General features: G+C 39.5%; 1 protein-coding gene across 3 annotated transcripts in view; it reads left to right on the top strand.

The window, feature by feature from the left end:
• The first annotated feature begins 404 nt into the window (after positions 1 to 404).
• Positions 405 to 25,372, top strand: part of RECK (reversion inducing cysteine rich protein with kazal motifs) — a 48,259-nt gene continuing 23,291 nt past the window's right edge. Inside the window, exons 1-9 of one of the 3 annotated variants that reach the window (XM_039711984.1) lie at positions 405 to 607; positions 2,819 to 2,877; positions 6,895 to 6,969; positions 9,017 to 9,053; positions 16,153 to 16,238; positions 17,921 to 17,968; positions 19,018 to 19,059; positions 20,370 to 20,376; positions 20,673 to 20,752. In XM_039711984.1, coding sequence (XP_039567918.1) covers positions 526 to 607; positions 2,819 to 2,877; positions 6,895 to 6,969; positions 9,017 to 9,053; positions 16,153 to 16,238; positions 17,921 to 17,968; positions 19,018 to 19,059; positions 20,370 to 20,376; positions 20,673 to 20,752 — 516 coding nt within the window. In that variant the 5' untranslated portion in view covers positions 405 to 525. The remainder of the gene's footprint in view (positions 608 to 2,818; positions 2,878 to 6,894; positions 6,970 to 9,016; positions 9,054 to 16,152; positions 16,239 to 17,920; positions 17,969 to 19,017; positions 19,060 to 20,369; positions 20,377 to 20,672; positions 20,753 to 25,372) is intronic. The other 2 variants (XM_039711983.1, XM_039711982.1) reach the window with 2 other exon arrangements.

Here is a 25,372-nt window from a genome sequence, read left to right as displayed (position 1 = left end):
TACATTACTCCGCTTTGTGGCGTCACTATTTGCCTGAATAAGAAGTCACTCTCCCTTCTCTTCATAACCCCCTTTAAGTACTGTAAGGCTTCCACCAATGCTTTAACAATGATGTTCAGAATTATGCTAATAATGCAAGTACTATATAAAAACAGAAATAAACTAATTCAACCGAGTCTGTGCCTCCTTCTCCTCTCCTGTCTTTAGTCCTCTTTTCAGACCGAGCCCGAGTGCTCCCTCCGGGCATGGCCCTGCCGCTCCAGGAGGGGGGGGGGGGGTCAGCACAGCCCCCAACCCCCCCCGCGCTCTGCTCCCTCTGGAATGTCCGCGGCGGCCGGGCGGGGGCGGGGCCTGGCCGGGCGGCTCAGCCAATGGGCGCGGCGGGCGGCGGCACGGGGCTGGCGGGAGGGGGCGCTGCCAGCGGCAGATCCCGCCCGTGCCTCCATCCCTCCGTCCGTCCGTCCGTCCGTCCGTGCGGCGGCCGGGGGACGCGGGGCGGGGTTGGCGCGGGTTCGAGACCCGGCCATGGCGGCGGCGGCGGCCGCTCGGTGGCCCTGGGCCCTGCTGTGCCTGGCGGCGGCCCCGCTGCTGTGCCCCGCGGCGGCCGGTGAGTAGCGACCGCGGGGAGGGAGTGGGGGAGGCGGCGCCGCGCGTCCCTCTCTACAACATGGCGCAGGGGCGGCGTCGCCCGCAGGGATGCGGCGCCGTGGGACTCTCCTGTGCGGCCGCTGTCGGGGCGGGATGCGGGAGACGGGGAAGAGGGGGGACGCCGCCCCGCACCTGCTCCGCGCCCGGGAAGCGGCAGCGGCGCTGTCCCGGTGCCGGTCCGGGCTGGTGCCTCCCGGGGAGGGAGAGCGCCCGCCGGAATCCCTGCGGCCGGGACTGCAGCGGGGGAGAGGCGCTTCCATAGCCGACACAGCGGCCGGATCTCCGGCATCCCTCCGGGCAGCGTGGCGGGCATGGGCCTCGTCGTGTGTCCCAGCGGGTTCCGTGCCTCGGGGCCGGGATGTGTGCCTTCGGCTGTCACGCTGCCTGCGGATGAATTGCCAGGATTGTGGCTTGAAATGGTCCAGATGGGCAAAACCTGACGCCTGGGGTGCCATCTGCAGTCTCAGAACAGGCTGTGTGTTCCAGGGCCCCTATTCCTTGTTTTCAGTAGAAGAGTAGTATCGAATAAGGTATGGAGTATTTTAAAAAGTGGGTGCAAGACGTTTAATAAAGAGAAGGATAGCAGTAAAATAGCTCCCCACGTTGCAGGTGTCTTGGCAATGTGTGCTTGCAGCCCAGAATTCCAGTCATGTCCAGGTTTCCCAGAGGATGGATGGGTGCTCCATTCCTGGATATGTTCAAACCAGGCTGTATGGGGCTCTGAGAAGTTCGGTCTAGTGGAAGGACTTGGAGCTAGCTGATCTTTAAGGTCTCTTCCAACCCAAACCATTCTAGGAGTCTGTGTGTCTGTACCTTCCTGACAGGACTACAAAAGCGTGGTGGAAAAAGAAGGCAGCTTAAGGCAGGTGTTGGAAATTTATGTGTTACCTTTTAATACATAGATGACATTGTTGTCATAGGAATGGAAACTACAAAACATGTAATACTTTAAAACAGACGACTGCAGTCACTAAGGCATTTATGGGCACTTCATTGCTGTTCTGTAGTTTCGGTTTCTAGTGAGGCTTAGTTCTAGGAGGGAGACAGCAAAAAGCTAGTGGAATGAAATGTGACGTATTCTGGACCAGCTTTCCATTGATAAACCTACTAATACTGCAAGGAATTAATGCCCAAGTTCCTTCTTGCTGGTTCAGTCAAAATCTGTTTGGTATGGTGCTGTGAAAAAGACTTTTCTTGTTGTTGTACCAGTGTGATACATAGTTCAGATGCATCTCAGCAGAAATCTGTAATCATTAAATGATCCTGTGTGTAAAGATGTGGGTAGAAATAAAGGTTTTGAAGGACACCTCTGTTCTCTAAAACACCGGTCCAAAAACAGGAAAGTGAGAATGAAAATGGATATTAAGGTACTGTTCAATTCATTTTATATTTGCCAAGCTTAACTATGAATGAACAAAATATTTGAATGGTAGGGGGTACAAAGCACAGCGGAGTATAATGCTAAAAATGCTGCTTTAAGCTTCGGTCTTTCGTGTCTTCCCAGTGCTTCAATTGAGGTTTTTTTGGTTTTTTTAACTCTTGGTGTGTTCATATCTGTGTTTGCTCTAATATTCCATCCAGTTTTAATCATCCATCACTAGTGAAACAATGTACAGTTTTGTTCCAAGGTTTTTAGAACAGAATTCAATGAACAGCTTTGTGAAAAGAGACCCCTGGTCTGACTTCCTTCACCACCTGTTCTTAACTGATTCTTGTACTTTTCAGATTCTGTGAGATGATTCAATTTACAAAGGCACATAATCTTTTTACAGAGATTTTTGACTGGTTTTTGTTTACTTTTTCACATTTATTCTTTTTTAAGTTTTCCCTGAGTTAATAAATTGAATTATCTCATGAAGGAATTTGCCATGTGCCAAGCTAGTGCAAGTTAAGTAGCAGAAATATGACTAGAGGCAGAAAGGGAGTGAGGTCTCATTTTGGTGACAGTGAGTGTTCAGGGGTAACTGTGAAACTTCTTGTAAGGATCTTCAGCATTTTCAGAACAAAACATGTTCATTTTTTGCCTTTTGGGAAGGAGCGTTTCTCACGGTCATTTGTGGGCCACAAAATTGTCCTGATAGAACATCAAGTGTGTACTTGTATTCAGAAGTGATGGTTAAGTGTTTCATATCTTTTAAATGTCTTTTTCCCTCTCCCTGCTTTTCCATAGGCTTGTCTTGTTGTTACCATGCAAAGGACAATTTAATGTGCCGTGATGTCTGTGAACAGGTAAGCTTGTTTTAAATTTAACTCCGTCAGAGTTGAAATTGTGCCTTTAGACAATGATGTAGCAACATTAAGTTTGTCAGTTAATGATCCTCTGTCTGGAGGCTGTATGTGAATTGTGAGATGCAATGGTATCAAAATGAGAACTTGGAAATTTTAGAACCATAGTCCTTTTTCCTTTTGTAATGAAAAATGGGTTCTGCTGAAATTGAGGAGAAATAGAAATACCAACCTGAGACCACTATTTGGTCAAAAAGTGATAAGCACATTGGGAAATGAGAGGTCTGAAGGTATTTTACAGAATTTATGAATCTTATGTGTTTCTAAGTTCTAGGGAGTTCAAACTGAAGAACAAGATGCTGGTATTATTCTTTCTTCCTTCAGGTTCTTGTTTGTCCACTAAGCACCTTGTTATGATATATGGTTTTGTGAATGCAGCAAAAATCTGCTCACTCACTTTACTCATAACGCTTTGTTTCATAACATTTGTTCTGAATTCAAGCTTGAAAAGTATTTTTCCATAACGTATGTTTAGATTTGTACCTGTGGGTAGTAATTAATACAGCTTTGTGTGTGTGTGTAGTTACATTTATTCATCTACATAAGAATTTTACATCAGTAAAACTTACATCAATGTAGACACAATGAATACATAAACTTTATGTCAAAGTTGTGTTCTTAGATCATACCTGCCCTCTTTTCTTGTTTTCATTGCACATTTTGGGGCTTTATATTTATCTCTGATTGTACTAACAAAACTTTCACTTTAAATTGCACTTTTCCCTCCCTGATATATCTAGAGAATACAACCAAATCTTTCTTCAGCTTTCATATTGGTAGGCCAAACAAGGAAAAGTCTTACAGTCTCTTTGCATAAGATGATCTCTCAGTTCTTATAATAATTCTTGCAGCTCTTCCAGCATAAGTTTCTCTTTTAATACACATAAGCAAAACTATACATGGCATTATAAGAAAAGTGTAGTACTCAGTCTTAACAATTGTGTCAGAACTTGGATAGAAGAGAAAGATATCCATTCCTTTATATAAAAAAACCAAAAAACTGGTGAATTTAGTAGCTGCATTGATACGGAAGAGAAAGATATCCATTCCTTTATATAAAAAACCCAAAACCTGGTGAATTTAGTAGCTGCATTGATACAGCATTTGGAATCATCTGTCCATTTCTTTCTTGTGTTTCATTGGTTTGAAGTTTCCAGTTTATCATGTGAATTCCTGTTGGCTCTTCATGAAAGGCCTTCAGCTTTTTACTGTCAAATTCCATCCCAGTTCTGCTATACTGGTTCTAATTATTACATTGTTTTCTGTGGGTTTTGTAAGACACTGATCTGGCCTCATCTGTATGATCTCTCTCCACTCAGATAATCAGCATATCCAGAATCTTAGTAGTGAGAGGTCTAGAAAAGGTCTGAAGCAGGACTGGTGCCCCCTAAAGTATGCTATGAGGAGCTGACTGAGCCTCACATCAGGCTAGTGGCATCATTTTCTATGTGATCCTTTGATACGGTGCAACAAGCTGACTGAAGGAGCTGTCTGCTGTTATTTTACTGGTTTTCATCTTCTGTAACCTAACTATTTTGTGCAGCTGACAGGAGGAAGAAGTTTCATGGCCTGTCTTTGGAAATGCACTGCAGATTAGATTTGGGGCTTTAGAGCAGATGAGGAGGAGTGATTTGTTGAGGAGCCACCTTTGTCTAACCGGCAGATTCTAAACAATACCACCAGGAGGAATACTCCCTTCTGCAGAGCATGGAGGCGCTCACCTGCAGAGGAGGCTTTCTGGCTAAGGTCATTTGGTTTTCAGGGACTCAGAGGTAGGATGTTGCAGGAATCACAAGGTTTTTTTGACCCTCAGACTGTTATCCATTATCTGTGGACACCAGCGATACTATTGAGGGGGGCCTGGCCTGGGAGCCCAGGGACTAGGGTGAAAGGCACAGGACACCCAGTGATGTTGCCCTGGATCCTGCCAGTTAAGGCTTGATTAAGGGCAAGGAATTCTACTAACCAGTAAATCAGCTACTGTGAGACTTTTGAAAAAGATGATGTGGATTACAGGTTTGTTTATCAACTAACATGGTTCAAACACCTAATTATTTTGCATTACTAATTAGTATTACTCCACTCTTAGCTTTAGTATCATCTCCTTTTCGAGATTATTTGATTAGGCATGTCAGATACCATTGCAAGTAATAAACAGGCCTCTCTTTCTTCAATTGACTTTTTTTCCCTAATCTTATTTCTGAGAAGTTTCATCGTGATAAAATGGCCACATTCATTGTGCACCATTCCGGAGGACTCTATCCGTACCCTTCTCCAAGGTAGAAGGACTGTCTATCCCTGCTCCCAGGAAAACACCTTAATGTTCCAAGAATCTGATTCAGATAAACAGAGAAGTTATGAACAAGCTTTGGTGCAGAAAAGATATGGTATAGAGAGTGTAGAAGCAGGGAAGTGTTCTACAAGAAGAATTTAGACCTTTTGCCAAGGCAAGTAAGGTTATATAGGGAAAGACAAAGCTCAGCTGGAATTGAGACTTGTAGAGAAAGTCAAGGGCAACAAGACATTTTATGGCAGTAGTTAAAGGCTGAAGAAAGAAAAATGTAAAGCTGTTGCTGAAGGCAGCGTGTGATTTAGTGTCAGTAAATCATTCCTGGCCAGCCTGGTTTGATAATCAGGCTGCATTTCTGGTTGAGGGGAAAGGTGTGGATGACTGTAGCAAATTTTTAAACACTAATTCCCTCAATGTTTTTATATCCATTTTAGGATCATATGGGTTTGAGGAATGGACAATTAGATGAGTAAGAAACGGGTTGTAAAATCAGACTCAGAGATAGAGGTTAGTGGGTCCTAGGCTAATAGGAAGTGGAATATCAAAGGGGTCTGCCCTGGCACCTCTCCTGTTTAGCATCTCTGTTAACAGCCTGGATGAGGCAACTCTCATTGAGTTTTCAGGCCATGTGAAGCTGAAAGGAAGTGTTGATAATCTTAATGGTAGGACTGTCATCCAGAGGGACCTGCACAGATAGAAAGAATAAGCAGATGGACACCATGGTCTGGTCTCCTAGTTTACCCTTCTTTGAGCATGACTTTGAAAGAAATAATCTTCTGAGATCCCTTTCAGCCTGAATTCTTTTATTATCCTATGACCTCAGAAGAGTCAAAATATTAATGCCGTTCTTTTTTTGCTCTCATTTCTGAAACAAATGCTGTTGTTCTCTTGATTTTCTTTCAATAAGTTTATAATGTTAGAATAGAACTGATAGTTTCTCATGTTAAGTAGAACAAATTTAGACTAGAACTGTGATGTACTTTTGCTTCTGAAATTCATCTGTTTCAGTTATATAATTTCCAGTTTCATATCACACATTAATAGGTCTGTTTCCATTCCTCTTGTTGACCAGTTTCTTGTTTTAATTTATAAGTAAAACTTTATTAGATTGCTAAAGGAACAACATCCTCAGTTGTATTCCATCCAGTCTAGCAAGCTCCTGGATTTTCAGTTTACTTGTGGGTACTGTGCATTCCCCTGTTAGTTTTGATTGTCTCTTTAACTAGTCTTGGTTTTGTTCTACCTTTTTCTACAGAAGTTGTATGTTTCAGAGCTTTTTTGAAGTTTAGTTGCTTAAGGTCATGTAACATGTAGCAGAAGGTTAATTTAAAAAATAGAGTTGTATAGTATTTTGATCTGTGCAGCAGAAATCCTCTTGCTAGCATTGCCCTTTCACATTCAGTAGAAACTTTTTGATTGAAATGTTTGAGGAGGAAATTCTCATTCTCTTCTAAATAGAAAAAAATTGCATCTCTATAAAAAGTGAAACATATTTGACAAACTATAAATATGTTTAAAAAAATCTTAAATTTGAATTCTGTTTATACTAACTGTTAGGCAAAGTTGTCAAAGAGTAGATATTAGAGAAACTAAAACAGTAAAATCAATTGAAAAAAGTATTGATATGCACAACATTCTCTATGTTTTAAGGTGTGTTTTGTTTCTAATAGATTTTGTCTTCTAAGAGCGACTCCCGTTTGAAGCACTTACTGCAGCGAGCACCTGAGTATTGTCCAGAATCAATGGTAAGGCTTGCTAGAAAAGCTCTTCAAATGAGATTTGAACCTCAAAGTAGGATTTTTTTCTAAAGCAATAATAAATTACCTTACTTGCAGTAAGGTAGCATGTATAAGCTATAAAATGCAACAAAAATCTTACCTATGTTGTAAAAACTTGTGCTGGGTGATTGTCACTTGGATGTTAATGGTAGCAGCTTAGATCTTACATTCCACCATGTGAATGGCACAAAGCCATGAGGTCTTGGGCTAAGACAAGAAGGCCCTGATAGCTGCACCAAGTTGTTGATGCCTTATCTGAGAAACTGAAGTAATGCTTTTATTGGATAAGTAAGATTATGGTTTTCTGAAAGTTCTGTAGTGTCACTTTAGTTTAACTAAAACAAGAGTGTAATCCACTCCCTCTTCTAAGGATGATCTAATCAGGGAATAGATAACTATGGTCATTCATATTGTAAATTTTAGAGTCTTATCTCTTGGCATCCTTTTGCAGTCAGAAAAGCCTGCTTTCATTTGGTAATTTCTGTTATTTCTGAACAGTATCAATACTGTTTGCAGCAAGCCTGAAACATATGCTCAGCTCAAGTGAGCAATGACTAAGAGTAGTAAATCTGGGAATAGCATTTAATTAGCAACTTCACAAGATTTTGTTCACTTATAGATCCTTTCCTTTTGTGTGGCAAAGTTCCTTCAGGTTTTTGATTCTGTGGGTCAATAGCTCTAAGGTCTCAGAAGGTCTAGACATTTCCTGGTATGAGTAAAACCTGTCATGAAAATCTATTGAAGTGATGAATAGCATTTGGTTTGGTACTGGTTTTCTTTATCTTTCATTCCCTGATAAGTAGAATCTTATCTGTATAGTTGAGAAGTGCTTCTGATAAGACAGGATGAGAGATTATCTGAAAGGGGGAGAATGACACGATGATTTTTATAACTCCCAATTATTATCTTTATAAATGACAAGTCAGCTGTCCAGTTAATATCACTGAACTGGTAATATCTGAACTGGTACATAAAATAGTTAACCGTTCAACTCAATACCTTATTTGCTGGTCTCAGATATCTCTGGTCTTGTTGGACAGGTGTTCTGGTGCCATTTTACTGATGAGCAGATGGGTTTAGATTTAATCAGATGGTCAATATTCTTGAGCACTGGTTACAGACATTGTGTTGTGTGTATTCCTTCAAGCAATATGATAGGGTTTTGCCTGGTATTAATTCAAAAAGTAACTGTCAACACAAGAGGTGGTTTTTTTTCTTTGAATCATAGATGCATTTAGGTTGGAAAAGACCCTAAAGATCATTGAGTCCAACCATTAACCTCCTTGTGAAATAAAGGAAGTCAACTGAATCAAAGGGGTGGAACTTGCAGAAGTAGCAGCTCTTTACCATCTTCGTTTGATCTTGCTTTGGCTCTTGTCTGGGTAGAAAACCTCCACAGATACAGAGGAGGACAGTGTTAGATCATTAAATGCAGATCCATTGCAACTTTGGAAAGTCATCACTTCCTGTGATAATGGATGGATGGATGGATGGATGGATGGATGGATGGATGGATGGATGGATGTGTCACTGTGTGACAGTATGGTTTGCTGTGTCAGTGTGATTGAAACACTTATTTTAAAATTTGTCTTCAATGTGATTATGTGTGTTTAGGGTACTTTTAAGCTGGTGGGAAGGAGTGCTAGGGCAGTAAGCTTCTCCACAGTTCTTAGTCCTAGACAAATCTTGTTCTTTGTTTATGTTGCGGTTTAGTTCTGTGAACACTGATGGAGAGAGTTGACTAGCTTGTGTATTCCAGATAACTACACTATGTTCTGCACCTGCAAAAATGCTGCTTTTGATTCCATAGTCTGTGCATAGCAGCCCTCTCATGGAAGGAAGTGGTACTCAGCTTCTATCATAGCACTTCTTTAAAATATGTTTAAATATAAGAATTCTTCCAATCAGATATTTAAAACCCAGTGAAAAAATGCTGAAATTGCTGGTTTGAGTCTGCTGTAAACTCTCTTGTTCTGTATACTTGCTTTTGCTTAATTGCATTTTTACTTTTCAGAGAGAAGTGTGGGGTTGTATAAATTCTTCTTTGCCAGGTAAGAAATACCAGTTGACTATTGAATCATATTGCTTTTTCAGCCTCTGTGTGTTTTAATATTGTGTCTGCCACCTGCACTTATCAATTTCATGATAGTTTAACTTCTATTGTGCATCTAATATAAACTGTGTGTTGTTAAGTTTCCTTTCGTATATAATGAGTTACCTGTGCAATTTATTAATAGTTTTATTTTCCTAATTTAAAAAAATATTTAATATGTTTGTATAATTAAACAGGTTCTTCTGTGACAAATCAGGGAAATATCAGCATTTCTTTCTTTTCCAGATTTTTTGGGTTTTTTATTTTGTTACACCTTAACCTGATCTAAAAAATGGTTGATAACTATGACTTTACCCTAGATGCAGCATAATTTGAATAAAAACTGAGTAACACAGGGAGATAGTAAGAATTAGGCAAGCAGTTTAAGTGCAGGGGCTCAGATTATGAACCAAACTGCTTGGTACAGGTGGATTTAGAAAGTGTGACAGGTTGAAGCTGGCCAAGTGCCAGTTCACTTATGAGAAATCATTTATTCATTTTCCTCTGCTGTAGTTAACCGGGGGTGGGGGGGGTGTGGGGAGAAAACTCGTGGGGTGAGATAAGGAGTTTAGAAGAAAACACTTTAGGGGCAAAACAGGCACAAAACTTTAAAGGGTATAAAGAAAAAAATTATTAATAGAATTAAAAGAGGGTAATGAGAACTAAAATAAACCTTTAGAACTCCTTTCCCCCCACCCTAGCCTTTTTTCCTTCCCACCAATAGCACAGGGATTTTTAGTCAGTTTGCCACTTTTTAAGATCTTTCTTCAGTTCACTCAGGGAGAGGAGTCTCTTTTGCTATGCCATGGGGTCTTTCCTATGGGAAACAGTTCTCGGTGAACTTTTCCAATGTGGTTTTAATTTTCACGGCTAATAGTCCTCCTGGAACCTGCTTGCAATGTGAAGTCCCTCCCACAGGTTGCAGGCTTCCCACAACTGCTTTTTGTGGGCCGTTTAGTTTATGTGCAGTTTTTAAGGATGAGCTGTTCTAGAGTATAAAAGCAAGGTCCTCTTCCTCTGTCTCTGAAAGCAAGGGCTCTCTATTCAAGCCTCTCACCGAGTCGCAGCTTCTCAGCATCTGCACGCTCCAGCATGAGGGCCTTTTTCTCATGGGCTGTGGGTGAATGCTGCATCCCCCCATGCACTTCATGAATCACAGGGAAACAGTTTGGTGTATTTTAGTACTCACCACAGCTTGCAGAAGAATCTCAGCTCTGACACTCGGAGCACTTCCTCCTCTCCCTCCTTCCTTTGCAGCGACCCCAGTGTCTCCATGCTGTTCTCCTCACCTGTCTTCTCCTTTTCCTTGTTCCTGATTCAGGAGAGAATTGGTGTTCATAGGTTCATTTTTTCCCAACTTCCTTCAATTGAAACAGTTTCTATATAGAGTTCTGCAGTGCTGAAAAGTTTATTTCGCCCAGGCTTTGCATCAGGGAATCGCCTGCTGTGCCTCTTGCTGTTGGTCACATAGTCCAGGCCCCACAGGTGCTCATGTCACCGGGATGCCCCCCTGGCAGCAGGATCCCAGCAGCCAGGACAGGGCCCAGCCCAGCCCTGCCAGGAAGGGCCTCGGCCACAGCACTGGCCACCTCTTCAAGGGCAGAAAGAGAGCTTCCCACGGTTTCTTGTTTCTTAAATATGTTGTCATAAAGGCATTACTAGCTTCTCTAATTGGCTTAGCAGTGTGCCAGTTCTCAGAGCCAGCCATTGGTTGTGGCAGGCATGGAGGAAGCTGCTAGCTGCTCCTCACAGAGAATTGCTTCCGTGGCTAACTCCTTCCCTGTTCACCAAAAGTCAATTAATGCAAATCCAGCATAGAAAGTTAAAGCATAAATCACAGCATAGAACTGTAATGTTAAAAGGAGAGAGAAAAAATAGATGAAATCAGGCTTAACTAGTCCATTGTATCATGTGTAATTTCTAAAAGACTTTGAAATTACAAAATTAAAATGCTTTGGAATTAAAATACTATATTTGGAAAAATGGGAGTGTGGGAAGAAGAGGCTGTAACAGTTTTACCAAATCTGCTTAGACTCCCCCACTCCTTCCTGTCCCCCCACCAGGCCTCAGAGGCAAGCTGTTGATTCCAGTTCTTGTAAACAGACTTCCTATCTTATTGGTTAGAAACCTGTGTGCAATTACCAGACTTCCATCCTGTTGGAGTCACAGAGACACAGCAGGAAAGCTCCCACAGCAGGCGTGCTGTGAGAGACAGGTACAGGAAGATGAGAAGCAGAAGTTGCCCTTTATGTGGGAGTGTTAACTGGATTGCATGGAGCTCTGCCTGGAATGGCTGATGAGCCAGCTGAGAACAGCCTGTGGGCACTGGAGGGCATTGTACAGAGACCCCAACACGGGTGATGTTGTGGGTGTCTGCTGCACACTGCCTCATCAGGCTGAAGCAGTAAATGAGGCCTTCTTTGTACAGCTGGAAGAAGTCTTGTGTTCACAGGCCTGGTGTTTATGGGCAGCTTTAATCACCCTGGTACCTTTTGAAGAGAAAACACATGAGGGCACAGGCAATCTGCTTGCAAGAATCCCATGGGCCGTGGAACTGGAGAAAAGGAGGGTCCAAGAGAGCTGCTTGACTTTAAAAGATCACCTTATCCAAGCTCCACTTAATGCACGGTGGAACTAGAAAAGCCAGAGCCTATATCAGGAGTTGATCCTGGTGAATAATGTGGTTGTCAGCTAGAAAGCTTCTTGAGCTACATCAGCAGAAAGGAAGACTGAGGAAAATGAGAGCCTGCTGCTGAATGAGGCAGGAAACCTGGTGACTAAGTAGCATGTGGTCTTCTTTGCCGCAGTCTTTACTGGTAAGATGAATCTGGAGGAGTGCCAGGTCCCTGAGATCAGTCGTAAAGTCCAGAGCAAGGAAGACATGTGTTTGATGGAGGAGGATAGAGAGGGGATAATGAGGACTTTGAAGAAGAAGGGAAGAAAGCAAGTTCATTCCTGCCTCTAGAAAGGGCAGGGAGGACCTGAAAAACTCTAGGCTTGGACAGTTTTACCTCAAACCCTCAGAAGGTAACAGAGCAGATCTTCCTGCAATCAATTTCCAGACACATTGAGAACTCTAGTATAGATACTCTATAATAGTCAGCATGGATATATGAAGGGGAAACAGTGCTTGACCAACCTGATACTCCTCTATGATGAGATGACTGCCTATTTAGATGAGGGGAAAGCAGTGCATGTTACCTGTCAGCTTCAGTAAGGATTGTGTCACTATTTTTTATGACTTGCTTATAGACAAACTGATGAAGTGTGAGCTGGGTAAGTGAGCAGTGGAGGTGAAGTGAAAACTGGCCAAATTGCTGTGCCAGAAGGTTTGATCAGCATCGCAAAGTGCAGCTGTAGGCCAGTATCCTGAGGGTTGAGGCTGGGTCTACTCCTATTTAACATCTTCATTAATGATGGGACAGAGTTCACCCTCAGTGTATTTGCCAGTCATGCAAAAGTGAAGGGAGAGGTTGCTAGACAAGATGGTTGTGCTGCCATTGACAGGGATGTTGATTAACCAAAGGAATAGGCAGACAGGAACCTCATGAAATTACAGAAAAGGAAATGCAAAGTCCTGCACCTGATGAGGGCCCCATGCTCCACAGCATGCAGGAGGCTTGGCAAGCTGGAAAGCAGCTTGGTAGAAAGGTATCTGGGAATCCTGGCGACCAGCAAGTGGAACCTGATCCATCAATGTAACAAAGAAGACTGAGCATCCAGACTGCATCAGTGAAAATGTTGCCAGCAGATCAAGGGAGCTGATCCTTCCCCTCCACTCAGCATTGGTGAGACCACATCAGGGGTACTGTGTCCAGTTCTGAGCATTTTGGACAAGAAAACCATGAACACTCTGGAGCAAGTTCAGCAAAGGGCCACTGTGATGTGATTAAGGAGCTGGAACGTGTTGAGGGCAGACTGGGGGTTTGTATTAGGCAAATAGATGATTTGTTATGGCTCAGGAATCTGTGTGGTACAGATGAATGTGATGAATTACCATAACTGTGGGCTCCAGTCAATTAATTGTGCACTGAAGGTGTATTTTCACCTAAAAGTGCACATAACTACCTTGATGACAAAATTAATTTCCAAGTTAAGATTGAAGTTCAGTGTTGCTTGAGAGTCAATTTATTCACAAGCTTGTCTGCTGGTTGGATGTAACCTGGAGAGAGGGCCACTTGCAAAGAAAACACTAACAACAGCTGAAAATTATCAGCCTTCTTAATTTGGTTGTGTATTTGTAGCTTGTTTCATTCTTTTATCACCATTAAGTTTAGTTCCAGTATGTCTGAAACTACAGGCCCTGTATTGCACAAAATATGGATGCCTGATTACTCAGTGGTGACTGCTCACTGCTCCTGAAGCTGTACAGCTGTATTTACCATGTGTTTCTCCTGGATACAGCTAGTTATTGCAGCAGAGATTTCTGGAAATCTTTTTTCATATTGCACATGATGTTTCTTTGATTTTTTTTTTAGATTGCTTATGCTTCACATTATCAATCCTACTAACAAATATTCTTGCACATGATGTTTCTTTGATTTTTTTTTTTTTTAGATTGCTTATGCCTCACATTATCAATCCTACTAACAAATATTTATGAAACATTACTGTTCTGATTGAAAGGAATCCCCACACAGGAATTTATGCAGAAATGACTGATGTGTTATTTTATGCCTAAAACAGAGCACAGTGAGTGGTTGATTTGGCCATTAACTGTACATATGTAGGAAAACCTAAATTCCAGATTCCTGAACACTGATTGCAAGCTACTGATGTGTGCACTACAGCCATCTTTTTGACACTGTCAAAAATATGCTTAACCTCGAAAAAAGGAATTCTGCACCCCAATTGTGGCAGTGAAAGGTGAGCTGTACTTAGTTGTTAGTGACCTTCACAGCTATTTTGAACTAGTGTGAATTGGAATGCTGAGGCAATGTTCTGAATAGATGTCAAGAGGATTTTGGGAGTCTCTGGAAAGACCTATGGAGCATTGGACTGCAGAGGGTCTGAGCCATTGAAATGGTCAAACTGACAGAACACAGGTTACAGCCAGAAGCTACAGTGCACCTTTGTGCCTCTACTCCCTCCAGCTGCTGAGCAATGCTGCTACCTTACTTGTGTCAGGCATTGAGCTTTTAATTTGTGTTTTAGTAACTGTTATGCATATTTTAATTTTCACAGGGAAAGTGTTAATTTTGCTCCATGCAGATTTTGCTCCTCCTTTATAAATTTGCCATTAGCACATTTTCTTAATTTACCCATTGGAATGCCATGAAAGACGGATGCTGGCAAGACTTTCTATGCCACCTGTGTTTGTAAAGCCAATCAAGCGTGCTTAAAAGGCAATTTTTGTCATTATAAATACCAGTTGGCCATTGTTTTCCATTGATTGCAATTATTTTTTATTACTTTTCCCAACACTTTTTTTAAAGTGTTTTTGTAACATTTAAATTTAAGATCTTACACCTAGCTCTTTCACTTCCCTTTTTTTAAAGCTGGACATCCCATGTGGCTCTTCTAAATAGCCATTTCTACTGGGCATAAGAGCATTTTCTTAAATTAAGTTGTTGATACTTCTGCTTTCTGCTTTTTTTATTTCTACATAAAGAATATAATTTATATGTGTAATAAAGTACTGCTTTATTTTTTAAATATGTAACAAAAATGAGTGGTTCATTTGAGTGAAATAATTTTACCTCCTGTCCTAAGAAAAACAATGTAACAAGTTAGTCACAGCTGCTGGGCAGCTGCATAGATCAAACCTTCCCTTCATTTCTGTCTTTAAGGTTACATGAGAAATAGATACAGGAATGCATTATTTTATTTTATTTCTGGTGTTTGGAAAACATTAGAAAATCTGCATTTATTATTAAATTAAGAAGATGAAACAACTTATGGCAGCAATTTGCTTCTTACCATATTTCTATGTGACCTTGTGAAAAGAAATTATGGTCATGCAAAAAGTGAAATAAATGGATTAAGAGAGACAGGGAGATGGGAAACTTCTGTTTGCAGTAGTTCTGGCTATGGAACCATGTTGCTGGGAAGATAAATGACAGAGGAAGTGTTGTGGATTAACCCCCATAGGCTGCTCATTACCACACAGTGTTTGCTCCTTCGCCCATCAGTGGGAGAGAGGAGAATCAGAGGGCAGCAGTGAGGTAACCCATGGGTTGGGATAAAGACAGGTTCTAATGTAAAAATGGAAGGAAAAACAAGAAAGAAAGGAGGAAAAACCCAAACCCAAGAAAAACAAGTGAAGCAAAAAGAAAATAATTGCTTACCACCAACCAACTGATACCCAGCCAGTCCCCAGGCAGGGGCAGCCCCTCTCATCCTCAACTCCCAGCTATTATGTTTGAGCATGGTGCCATGTGGTATGGAATGTTAGCTGGGGTCAGCTGTCCTGGTAGTGTCCCCTCCTGACCTCTTGTGCACTGTCAGCCTATTTGTGACTCCCTATGAAAAACAGAAAAGGCCTGGATGCTGCCTGTATTTGCAGTAACTAAAACATCCCTGTATTATCAGCACTGTTTTAGTCAGAAGTCCAAAACATAGCCCCATGCCAGCTCAGTTGTAGAAGTTTAACTCCACCCAGACCAAAAACACCAGGAAGTTTGGAGAAAGAACACAGAAGATTTTCTGCATTGGCAAAGTTGATTAAGATGTGTGCTATTGAAACAAACAACAGGGTGTATCTGTAAGAGATGATGCTGTGATGAGATTTTTTTCCTGATGTATTTTGTTGTCTTATATTTCAGATTAGATAGATTATCAAAATCTAATATTTCCATTGAACGTATAAATCCATTTACATAAAGCATCTTTATCTTCAATGTGTGGAAGGTACTTAATTAATTGCTAGTCTCAGCATTTATGAAAACACAGACTCGTGGTTTTTACTTGAAGTTGGTTTGGAATTCCAATAAAATGTAATCTGTACATACGCTTCTTGAATGAGAAGAGGATTATCAAATCTGAAAAGTAGAGGGAAGGGAAAATGATGGCATAGTTTCTCTTTCTACTCTAATAAGTCTGTCATCTTGTTTCCCAAGGAGTTTTGAAGAAGTCTGATGGGTGGGTTGGTTTAGGCTGCTGTGAGCTGGCCATTGCTGTGGAGTGTCGGCAAGCGTGTAAGCAGGTAAGGCTTTCACCCTACTGCCTGAATCCAGGCTGATTCTGCAGCTCTCTTTTGTTACGCTGAGCTTAATTCTGACTTCTTGTCACAGTCTCTACATAAAAGTTGTTACTTTAAAATAATGTTGAGTGAAAGGCAACACATGGATGATCTTCAGCTCTTTTTTTTTGTAGTGCCATGTTTAGTGATACAACATTGTGGTTACAGCCCCAAACAGATTTTTGTGCCTCTTCAAAGAGGTTTATGTTCAGATGGAAGAAAAGTTTTGTGGTTTTTTTTTTGGTGTTAATAGAGCCAGTGCTTTTGTCAAATAACAGTTTTGAGCATAATTTGTAAATTTAGTATTGACCTTTTTATTAAAAATCTGTGAAGTATTAAGTGATTTTTCCCCTAAATATGTGTTTGTGGCTTTAAAAACACTTCAAAATCTAGGAGCATATTTGTGTTTATCATCATCCTTGTAATTCATTTGTGGAGCACAGATGTACTTAATATTCATATTTGTGAACGTTGCCTGTGTAGTCTTAATCTTGACCAAGCAGCCTACTGCAAACTGCTGTCATAAAAAAAAAATAAATTCTACTTTCACCCAAAACACAGGGTTTAACTATGTGGCAAGAGATGAGCAGTGAGTACAGAGTAGTGTGGGAGAGAGATGAGGAGTGAGTAAACAAACTGGATACTTTTGATCTTCAGAAAAGAAGATGTGTGTTTATTCTCAAATGCATTTTTAAGCCATGTTTTCAAATATGTCCTAATGCTTAAGTGTCTCCAGACGTGATAAAGATATTTCTGTTTATTGCAGTCTTATTAAATTCTATTAATTTAATCTTATGATTGTTACATCATATCTCGTTATTATCTAAATCAGATGTTGTGTTGTTTAATTGCAGACTGTTGTTTCAAAATCTTAGTTATATTTTGTACTTTAGCAGACACTGGTTAAAACATTTCTGGGGTTTTTTTTTTTATTTATACTAAAATACAAATACCTGCCAAATACTAGGGATAATAGGAAATATTTGGATTTTAACTTTGATCCTTGAAACTTCAGGGGATTTTGGAGTAATTTTGAAGGCAGTGATATAATAGGTCCAAGGGCAGACTTTACCTTAGTGTTTTAAATTATTGGAGGGGGAAGTAACATGTTGGTAGTTATTGTAGTTTTGAATATCTGTCACATGAAAAAGGAGCATAAGATTTTGTATAGAACAAAGGGATCTGCAGTTTGCAGGGAGAATTTCTGCAACTCATTTTGAGAATAGAAATCTTAGAAATGAACATGCAAAAGGGAGGAGAGTGGAAAGCAACACACAAGTGATAAATCAGCAGGGAAAATGGGGAGATCTTTATGCTCAAGCTCTTCCATTTCTTAAAGGCTTCCTGTGTTTGCAATCTGGCAAACCTTTCACAAAACCTAAGTTGCTTTGTGTGCTTCTGCTATCAACTTACTTGGTGCAGAAATATGAGGGGTTTTGTTTTCATTAAATGTCTTATTAACAAGTCATGGTGTCTGCTTTTTTTTTCTTAAAGCTTTACTTGGATTCTTTAGGTTCTTAAAGGAACATTTTAATAGATCATGAATCCATTGTTATTGCAGTTAATTTAAAAGTAGAATGGTCTTTATTTTGCAACATGATTTTATCATTTTCTACTACAAATGGAGCGATTTGTCTATCTTTCAGGCTTCTGCAAAAAACGACATTTTAAAGGTCTGCAGGAAGGAATATGAGGTACGTTTTTATATGTCTGAGTGTATGTGGAAAAAAATCAACTTTTATATCAATCATTTTGTAAGTCCTGTAAAAATATCCTGTAGAAGAGGGAAAGTTCAGTGTTTTTAGAGCTGTGTTTCTGAATGTGCTTATTTTTGTATGACTGTAAATTATCTCTCTACAGTTTTTATAAAAGTATAATCACATTCTGTAAAAAAGTTTTGAATTTTATAGACTTGCATATAACGTAATTTAAATGAAAATTTCCAACTGTCAAATTGGATTTCCAAAAAGTTTATTTCATAGGAGTTTTGATCAAAGTCAGCATTCTTTGTGATCATTCAATTTGTCAGAAACCTTTCAGCTTGGACAGTGAGAGTCACCTTAAAAGTGACCTAATGAAATAAACTCAAGAAAGAACAGTCTTAAGTATCCTATCTGAATATAAATAATTTCAAGTGTATAATTTTTTGTATCATCAGTGAAACTGTTGATGCTTGCAGTTATTTTTACTGTTCTGCTCATAAAATAAATCATCAGGATATCTTCAGAAATCTGCCTTTACCTATGTTCTTTTTAATACAGTATGTGGAAATGCTATTTTATAAGGACTGCTTTTCTTTTGATCTTCATCTTAATTAAAAGCCAGATTCCTTTCACTCCCTTCCATCTAATTTCCGTCAGCCCTAAGTTAGGTAGTCCTGCATCAGTTCTGCTCATAATCAACAGTTTGGGATATCAGACAATTTTCCATTCTTTTGATTTGGGCAGAAGTGGAGCAGTTTTCCTGTTTTTTCCAGGAAGTATTGAATTATTTTTTTGAAATTTATTTTCCCTTTTGTCCTTTTATCTAAACAATCTACAGAGTATTTTCCTAGACTCTTCATTGTGGAAGTTAGCATGGGTTGAAGTTGCCGTAGCTTGTTCTCTTAAAAATGCATTTTCATTTTAGAGTAGTTCTGTCTCCTTCCATGCTATAATATGCTATACTGTCAACATCTGCAAGCTTCTCCTCTATTATGCTGGTCTGTTTCCTTCTTTTTTTCTGGATTTCTGCATTGCTGTAGGAGGTTGGCCAGTATGGGTTGAAGGAGAACGGGAGAGGAAAGGTAAGAGAAAAAAGAATGACTTCAAAATGGTTTTAGTCGTCTTATTTACTTTTCCAGTTTTTATCTGGAATTTTGAAAACTGGACATCTCAGTCTTAATGAGGTGTGGTCTTGCTGTTATTGTAAAGAAAACCTTAATGCTTGCTATCTGTGCAAGACTAAAAGAGAAGTAGAAGGAGAAAGATCATAGCAGAAGGTATCAGTCTTCTGATTAGGAAAGAAGGAAAGAACTTTTTTGATGAGGACTAGGTGTAGTAGATACAAATAGTGTCAGGGACAAAAATTGAGTATCTGATATGCTAGATCTTCAGTTATGATAGAAATTTGTATGACAATGATTTTTCATATGTATCCAGACTTACAAGTTCTCATGGAAAAAAATACTTAAAATACTCTTAAGAGCATCATTGATTGAATTAAATTCAAGTCATACCTGAGATTGAAGATTCCAAATTCAGCTTTTGGAGGGAACCTGCAGTTTCCCACACCCTGTCATTATTTCTCTTTTTAAAAAAAAACAACTTTGTTCTTGCCCCTTTGGTGTATGAGTCCTGCTCCCTCTGTAGTCTGTGAGTAGCTTCTGTGTCCTGTACTGTACTTTGCATTCTGTGGAGTTGGCTAGGGAAGCACTGAACTGGGGAAGGAATGGCTGCTTCAAACTGAAAGAGATGACATGAGATCACAAATAGCACATGAATCACATAAATACGATGTCATACATACTGTGTTTGGTTTTGCATTTAAGAATTCATACTTTGCTACAAATGAGGATCCAATTAGAAAAGTACTTTGCATATGGATTATAGTGCTTGGTAATCAGCTCTCAGGTCTGTTGCTGAGGTATTTAATAATTAAGTACATGACATAAAAGTAAAAACTATATGAATTAAGGATGTAAAATATAATTCCCTATTTTTTAAACACTCTCATAGCTTACCAGTCTTCTTAACTTACTTAGCTTACTCACATAAGGATTTCCCAGAGAATTTTCACAAGCTGCTTAGAATAGTCTGAACTGTGCATAGTACACTTCTGTAATCTTTTGAGATTCAAGAGGCAGCTTTGTGAGTTACCCTTCAGCCTCCCACTAAGTTAATGAGGGTGAAAAAGGAGGTAAATCTTCAGGGGGAGGGCAGAGCGTTCAGAGCAGTGAAAAAAGCCAAACTCCATGCAGGAGGTATCACCAAGTTTGAAGTCACTAAGTGGAGTCTCAGGTGGTGCAGTAGCAGAATCACTTCAGCATTGATGTGCTAGCCTTTGACAAGATTAATTGAAGATGCTTTTTCTGCTGATCATACATTTCTGCATTAGTTTTACTGTAAATATTTATGCTTATTTTAATGTGGACATTTTGCACATTTTAGAAAAGTATTGTGTTGGAATAAGGTATTCATTTTTTATCAGTGCTTTGAAGATGGCATGTCCTGTAACAATTTTTATTTTCAAGTAGCACTGCATATATAAATTAATAAATTTTACACAACTTGCCCAGTATTTTTGAGTGTTACCAAAAGGTACTTTATTTGCCTTCTTCTGAAGGTTTTAGTCTAATAATCCTTTTTTCCATTTTCTGCTTCTCAGATACTTATTTTGTCGTCTTCATTTTTCCTCTAGTTCTGTGCACCTCAGTTCTTTTATCTTTCACTACTTCTTCCAGCTTTCTGCTATCCTGTTCGTCTTCCTCTAAAAAAAAGGTAGGTAATAGTCAAAGGAAGGAGAAAAAAGAAGTGGAGATGGTATGGATTGTATGTAGGATTATCTGATTTTTGAAGTTTTAAAACTTTCATGTAAAGAGGGGGTTCATTTTTTTAAAAGACCACATGGAATACAAGCTTGAATGAGCAGCTTAAAATAGTTCATTAACCTTAAAATCAGCTGTAAAGGCTTTATTACTGTGTTTAAGATGCCTTTTCTTTCTTCCATGCATGGAAAGAGTAGCACTGAAGTTACCATTAGATTGCAGCTCTTGAGTCTGTGCACTGCATATTGTAAGTTCACCTCGCTGAATATTAAGAACTCCAGCTTTTACTTCATGTGTTCCAAATAAGACATATAAACTTCTCTAGCTAATTGGCACTGTGAGAGCTTTACTGCAACTGAGCACTATGAACATCTCCCAAGCAGTTGAAATGCAACTGAAAATGTCACCACTTATTTAACCTCTGCTCTTAAAACTACTTTTGATGCAAAATAGTGAACACTTGATGTCCCTGGATGGTTTAAAGGCAGTTTTGCTATCACAGATTTGAGCACTCTAGCCTAATCTCATTTTGCAGCTTTTAAACACATAAACTTAAAACACAGTGTCTGCAGCTTCAAGTGCTGTAATGGGGTTTCAGAAAAGTATTCACTCTGCTACGGTATTGGTTTGTTTTTTCCTTCTAGGGTCATGTGATCCTGCTTTTTGTTGAGATTATAGTGAATGCTGACTGTTAATTACCCCTGCTGAAAAATGCAGTCATCAGGTTTTAGCTCTTATCTAATTGTTTGTGTGGATTACTCCAAGACAATAGATAATAACTCAAGGAACTGTTTGGGACAGTGTTTAGCTAAAGGTTCCTAAACAGTTTTAATGAACTCCTAAGGCACAGGACTGTGTGTGGCCGCTGGAGGTACAGCTTACTGAATTCAGGATGGACTCTGACCATACACTACACGTTGTAGATAAAGTTATTGTCATCTACTGGTGTTTTGTGTCTCTATTCTCTGCTGTTCAAAGAAGGTTGAGAGAACACTCTTGCCAAAAATTTGAGTTCCAGTAAATTTTGTACTGCCTCACTGTGCAAATGTTTTCAATTCTTTACTAGTTTACATAATAGTGGAAAATCTTGATCTTACTTGTTATTACTGCAAGTTTTTAAAGTTTTTAGCTGGTGTTCACCATCATTTGACACTTCAGCTGATTCCAGTAAACCTTAGTTGTTGTTAACTTCTGACTTTTATCTTCTCTCAATAAACTCAAAGATTAAATGAAGTCAAGGAGAGATCAAGAGGGTTTTCTTTTCTGAGCTTAACTGCACAGAGTTAAACATTTTACTATTGTATTTGTTAACTGCAGGTAATACTTCTAAGTTAAGATGATCTTAATTGGGTAGGATCTACATTCAAATATTTGTCATGGTTAGCTTGCCCAAGACAGGAGTACTAAAGTTATTTTTCTGCCAAACTTAGTAGAATATAGATACCATGATAATTTTTAGGGAGGAAAATAATTTTTTGTGGGCTTTTTGCAAAATACTCCTAATTTCTGTTGTGAAACAACAGCTTCACTGTTGCTGATCATTCAAGACACAAGCCATTTAGAAAAAATGTGCTTATAATGTGAAAGCATGCCTCACAATGCAAAGAGGACTTCTTCCTTCAGCAAAATGTTCTGATCTGTTTGTGTTGGGGTGTGTGCATTTTTGGGTTTTGAGCCGTTACCTGCAGCTGATGAGCTCCAAAAAGAGCGAAACCAGTTAGGTCCTGCAGTACTGGCTAAAATCTTCCTTCAGGGGGGGTTCTGGTGGGGAAAACTGAAAAATGTTCTCTGCTGCATAAACCTCAACAGCCTTTTTCAATTTTCATAGCACCAAAAAGAAATCCTTGAGAGCCTTTGCTTTAAGGTGTGTGTGGTTGTGGTGCTGGTGTCTGCCTGCCACTTTCCACTCCAAAGCCAGTCTCACTGGCTTTAACCACCAGGCTTGGAAACACCTGGCTTTAAAAAAAAGAGAAGTCTGAAAAATGGGACTTTTGCACAAGTAAAACAAATCATTGTGTTTGTGGTTTAGAAATTTTGATATTGCCATCTTTGTTCACTTAATTTAGTATTCAACACAAGTTAAAAATGGAGTATCAGACTGTGTATGTACACAGTATTGCCTGTGTACCATGATGACTTAATCCTTTCTTTAAAGAGAACATACTTTTCTCCTCGTTTGGTTTCTGTGCTGATTGGCTGGTTTGGTTTTGTTTTTCCTTACCCATATCTGTCTTTTACCTTTTGCTTTGTTTTCTGTGTCTTTCTTCACTGCCAGTTCACTCAAAGATTCCAAAGAAATCTTGAGTGCACAGAAAAGCTGGTGACCTCTTAAATATGAGTGCTAATTTAGTAGAGATGGACATGAACCTTGTGTTCTGAAAAGCAGTTGCAGTTAACAATGTGTAATGCTGTTAACAACTTTATTTATGAACATATGATTAGACACTAATTTTGAAAATTCTTTTAAGATTATTTCTTATCTATGTAGCTATACCCCTCACATGTGTGAGGGGTATATACGTACACATAAACTGAACATTACCCAGGCCTACCCAAAAAACAAAGTCAGCACCCTCAACTAGCTTTCTAGTGGTGCCTATAGACACTTACATTTTTGTGAAATATGGTGAGTTGCTGTAACAACTCCGTGCATCTGAAATTCTTCCCATGCCTTCCTTCAACTGCCACTTTTCCACACACATTCCCTCCCCTTCCTTGTCTTACTCTGTCTCTGGCATCTGGCAGGTCCTTCTAAAACATGATACCTAAAAAATGCTTCTTCTATTCTGTTCTGACATAGTATCATACCTGTTGATATTGCTGACTTAAATCCTAGGGGATGAGAAAAATTAGTTTTCATCAGGGTTAGTGAGAGAGATCAGGTCATGACAAGGTGATGGTGTGAGGGCATACACAAGACTAAACAGCTGGGAGCAGGGACAAGGTGGAAAAGAGAAGCCAGACCACCTCCTCTTAACAGAAATATGAGGATTATTATAGTGATTCAGCAGTCTGTGGAAATGTAGTTTCAAAATACAGAAAGAAGGTTTATTATTAGGTTAGGACTTCCTGCATGTATAAAATTGGTGTGTGAAATCGCTGTGAGAAGATAATTTTGCCTCAATTTGAGCCCTTCTTTAGAGGAGGAATATTGGTAAATACCATAATATTCTCTTCTCCTTTCTTTTGTCTCCTCTGAGCAGGGCAAGTGACACTTATTCATTAACTGCTTTAGAATCACTTTTTTGTATCATTCATCTTCTAAATAATGTGACATCTGAGTATGATTCTAAGTATTGTTTGTGCTAACAGTATGGTCTAGTACTCGGTATAACCATGGCAGACAGACTTCAGACTTTCCAGCAGCCTCTGCTGTCCCAGTGCCTTAATTAATAAAGTTACAGTGTTCATTCTGCCTGGCTGGTTTGTGTGCCACCTTCCAGTGCTCCATGCAGGATAGCTCTGGAGAAGTCAAATTTCAAGAGCTTCTGAGGAGAGTCAGTTCAGCCACAGAGTGTTGTGTGTGACAGGTCCCAAGGAAACCGGGTGGCCACATCCAAACAGGACCTTTCTGGTAACCTTTGCCTGGCATCCACAGTGAAGGACATACGGTGCTACAAAAATGTCATGACTCTTTAGGCAGCAGTATAAATCTCTTCTTTATAGATGGAGGATGGTGACCTCACCTCTGTGTTCTTTCTCCATTAAATCTCTTGTCCCTCATCTGTGTTACACAGATGGAAGTGTAACAGGATTTGGTTTGTGTGTAAGAAAGAAGGGAACATCTAAAGTTAATCAGATGAAAACGTGCTGCTGGGATGAAGAATGTTGCTGCAAATTCATTGTAATCTGAGAGAAATAATGCAGTATCTGTGCTTTTGGGAGAAAAGACCTGAAATGTTGTAGAGCATTTTTGGCATGGAAAAAAATGTCTGAATTGCTACATTATGAAACTAGGGCTTTGTTTTATGTAAGGCAGATTTTTAAATTTTTGTGTGAGATGTACCAATAGATCTGTGCTTTATTTATGATCACTATGATTATAAATATTTGCTATTTGTGGAAAAATAACTTACACTTTAAAGTTAAATGTGTGTTCATTCTCTTAGGGCCTTTCATTGCCACATCTGCCATGGCTTACCCAAGGTTTAAATTAATTTCTGAGTGCTAACAGAAGGAATTTGATGCTGCTCATTACAGTATTGGGACTGTCCTGTTTAAGATCTTGTGTTCAGAAAAAAGCAAGAAGAAAATATGAATGAAAAACAAATTCTTGCACACTAAACAATATCTAAGTCAAAAAGAAAAATAAAATAATCAAGTTAATTCTCAACACGTTTGTATTTTCTTCTGTTTGCAGCAGTATAGATCTGCACAAAAATAGCCCCAAGATTATTTGGATACCCATTTCTCTGCAATGCAATGAATAACTAGTAACTAAGATAGATGAAGAATGGTGAACTACTGAGCTTGAACTAGGTCTGCATTTTGAGCTCTCTTCCTTGTCTTAGAGGTAGTAGCACATCTGGTGCTTTCCTGTTTTGAAGCAAGACTTTAATCCCACATGATTTGG

The sequence above is a fragment of the Passer montanus genome, unplaced genomic scaffold, assembly GCF_014805655.1.
Source record: "Passer montanus isolate IOZ18808 unplaced genomic scaffold, ASM1480565v1 scaffold26, whole genome shotgun sequence".
NCBI classification, from domain to species: Eukaryota; Metazoa; Chordata; class Aves; order Passeriformes; family Passeridae; genus Passer; species Passer montanus.
The sequence above is the reverse complement of the archived record's forward strand: the minus strand, read 5'-3'. Positions and strand labels throughout refer to the sequence as shown.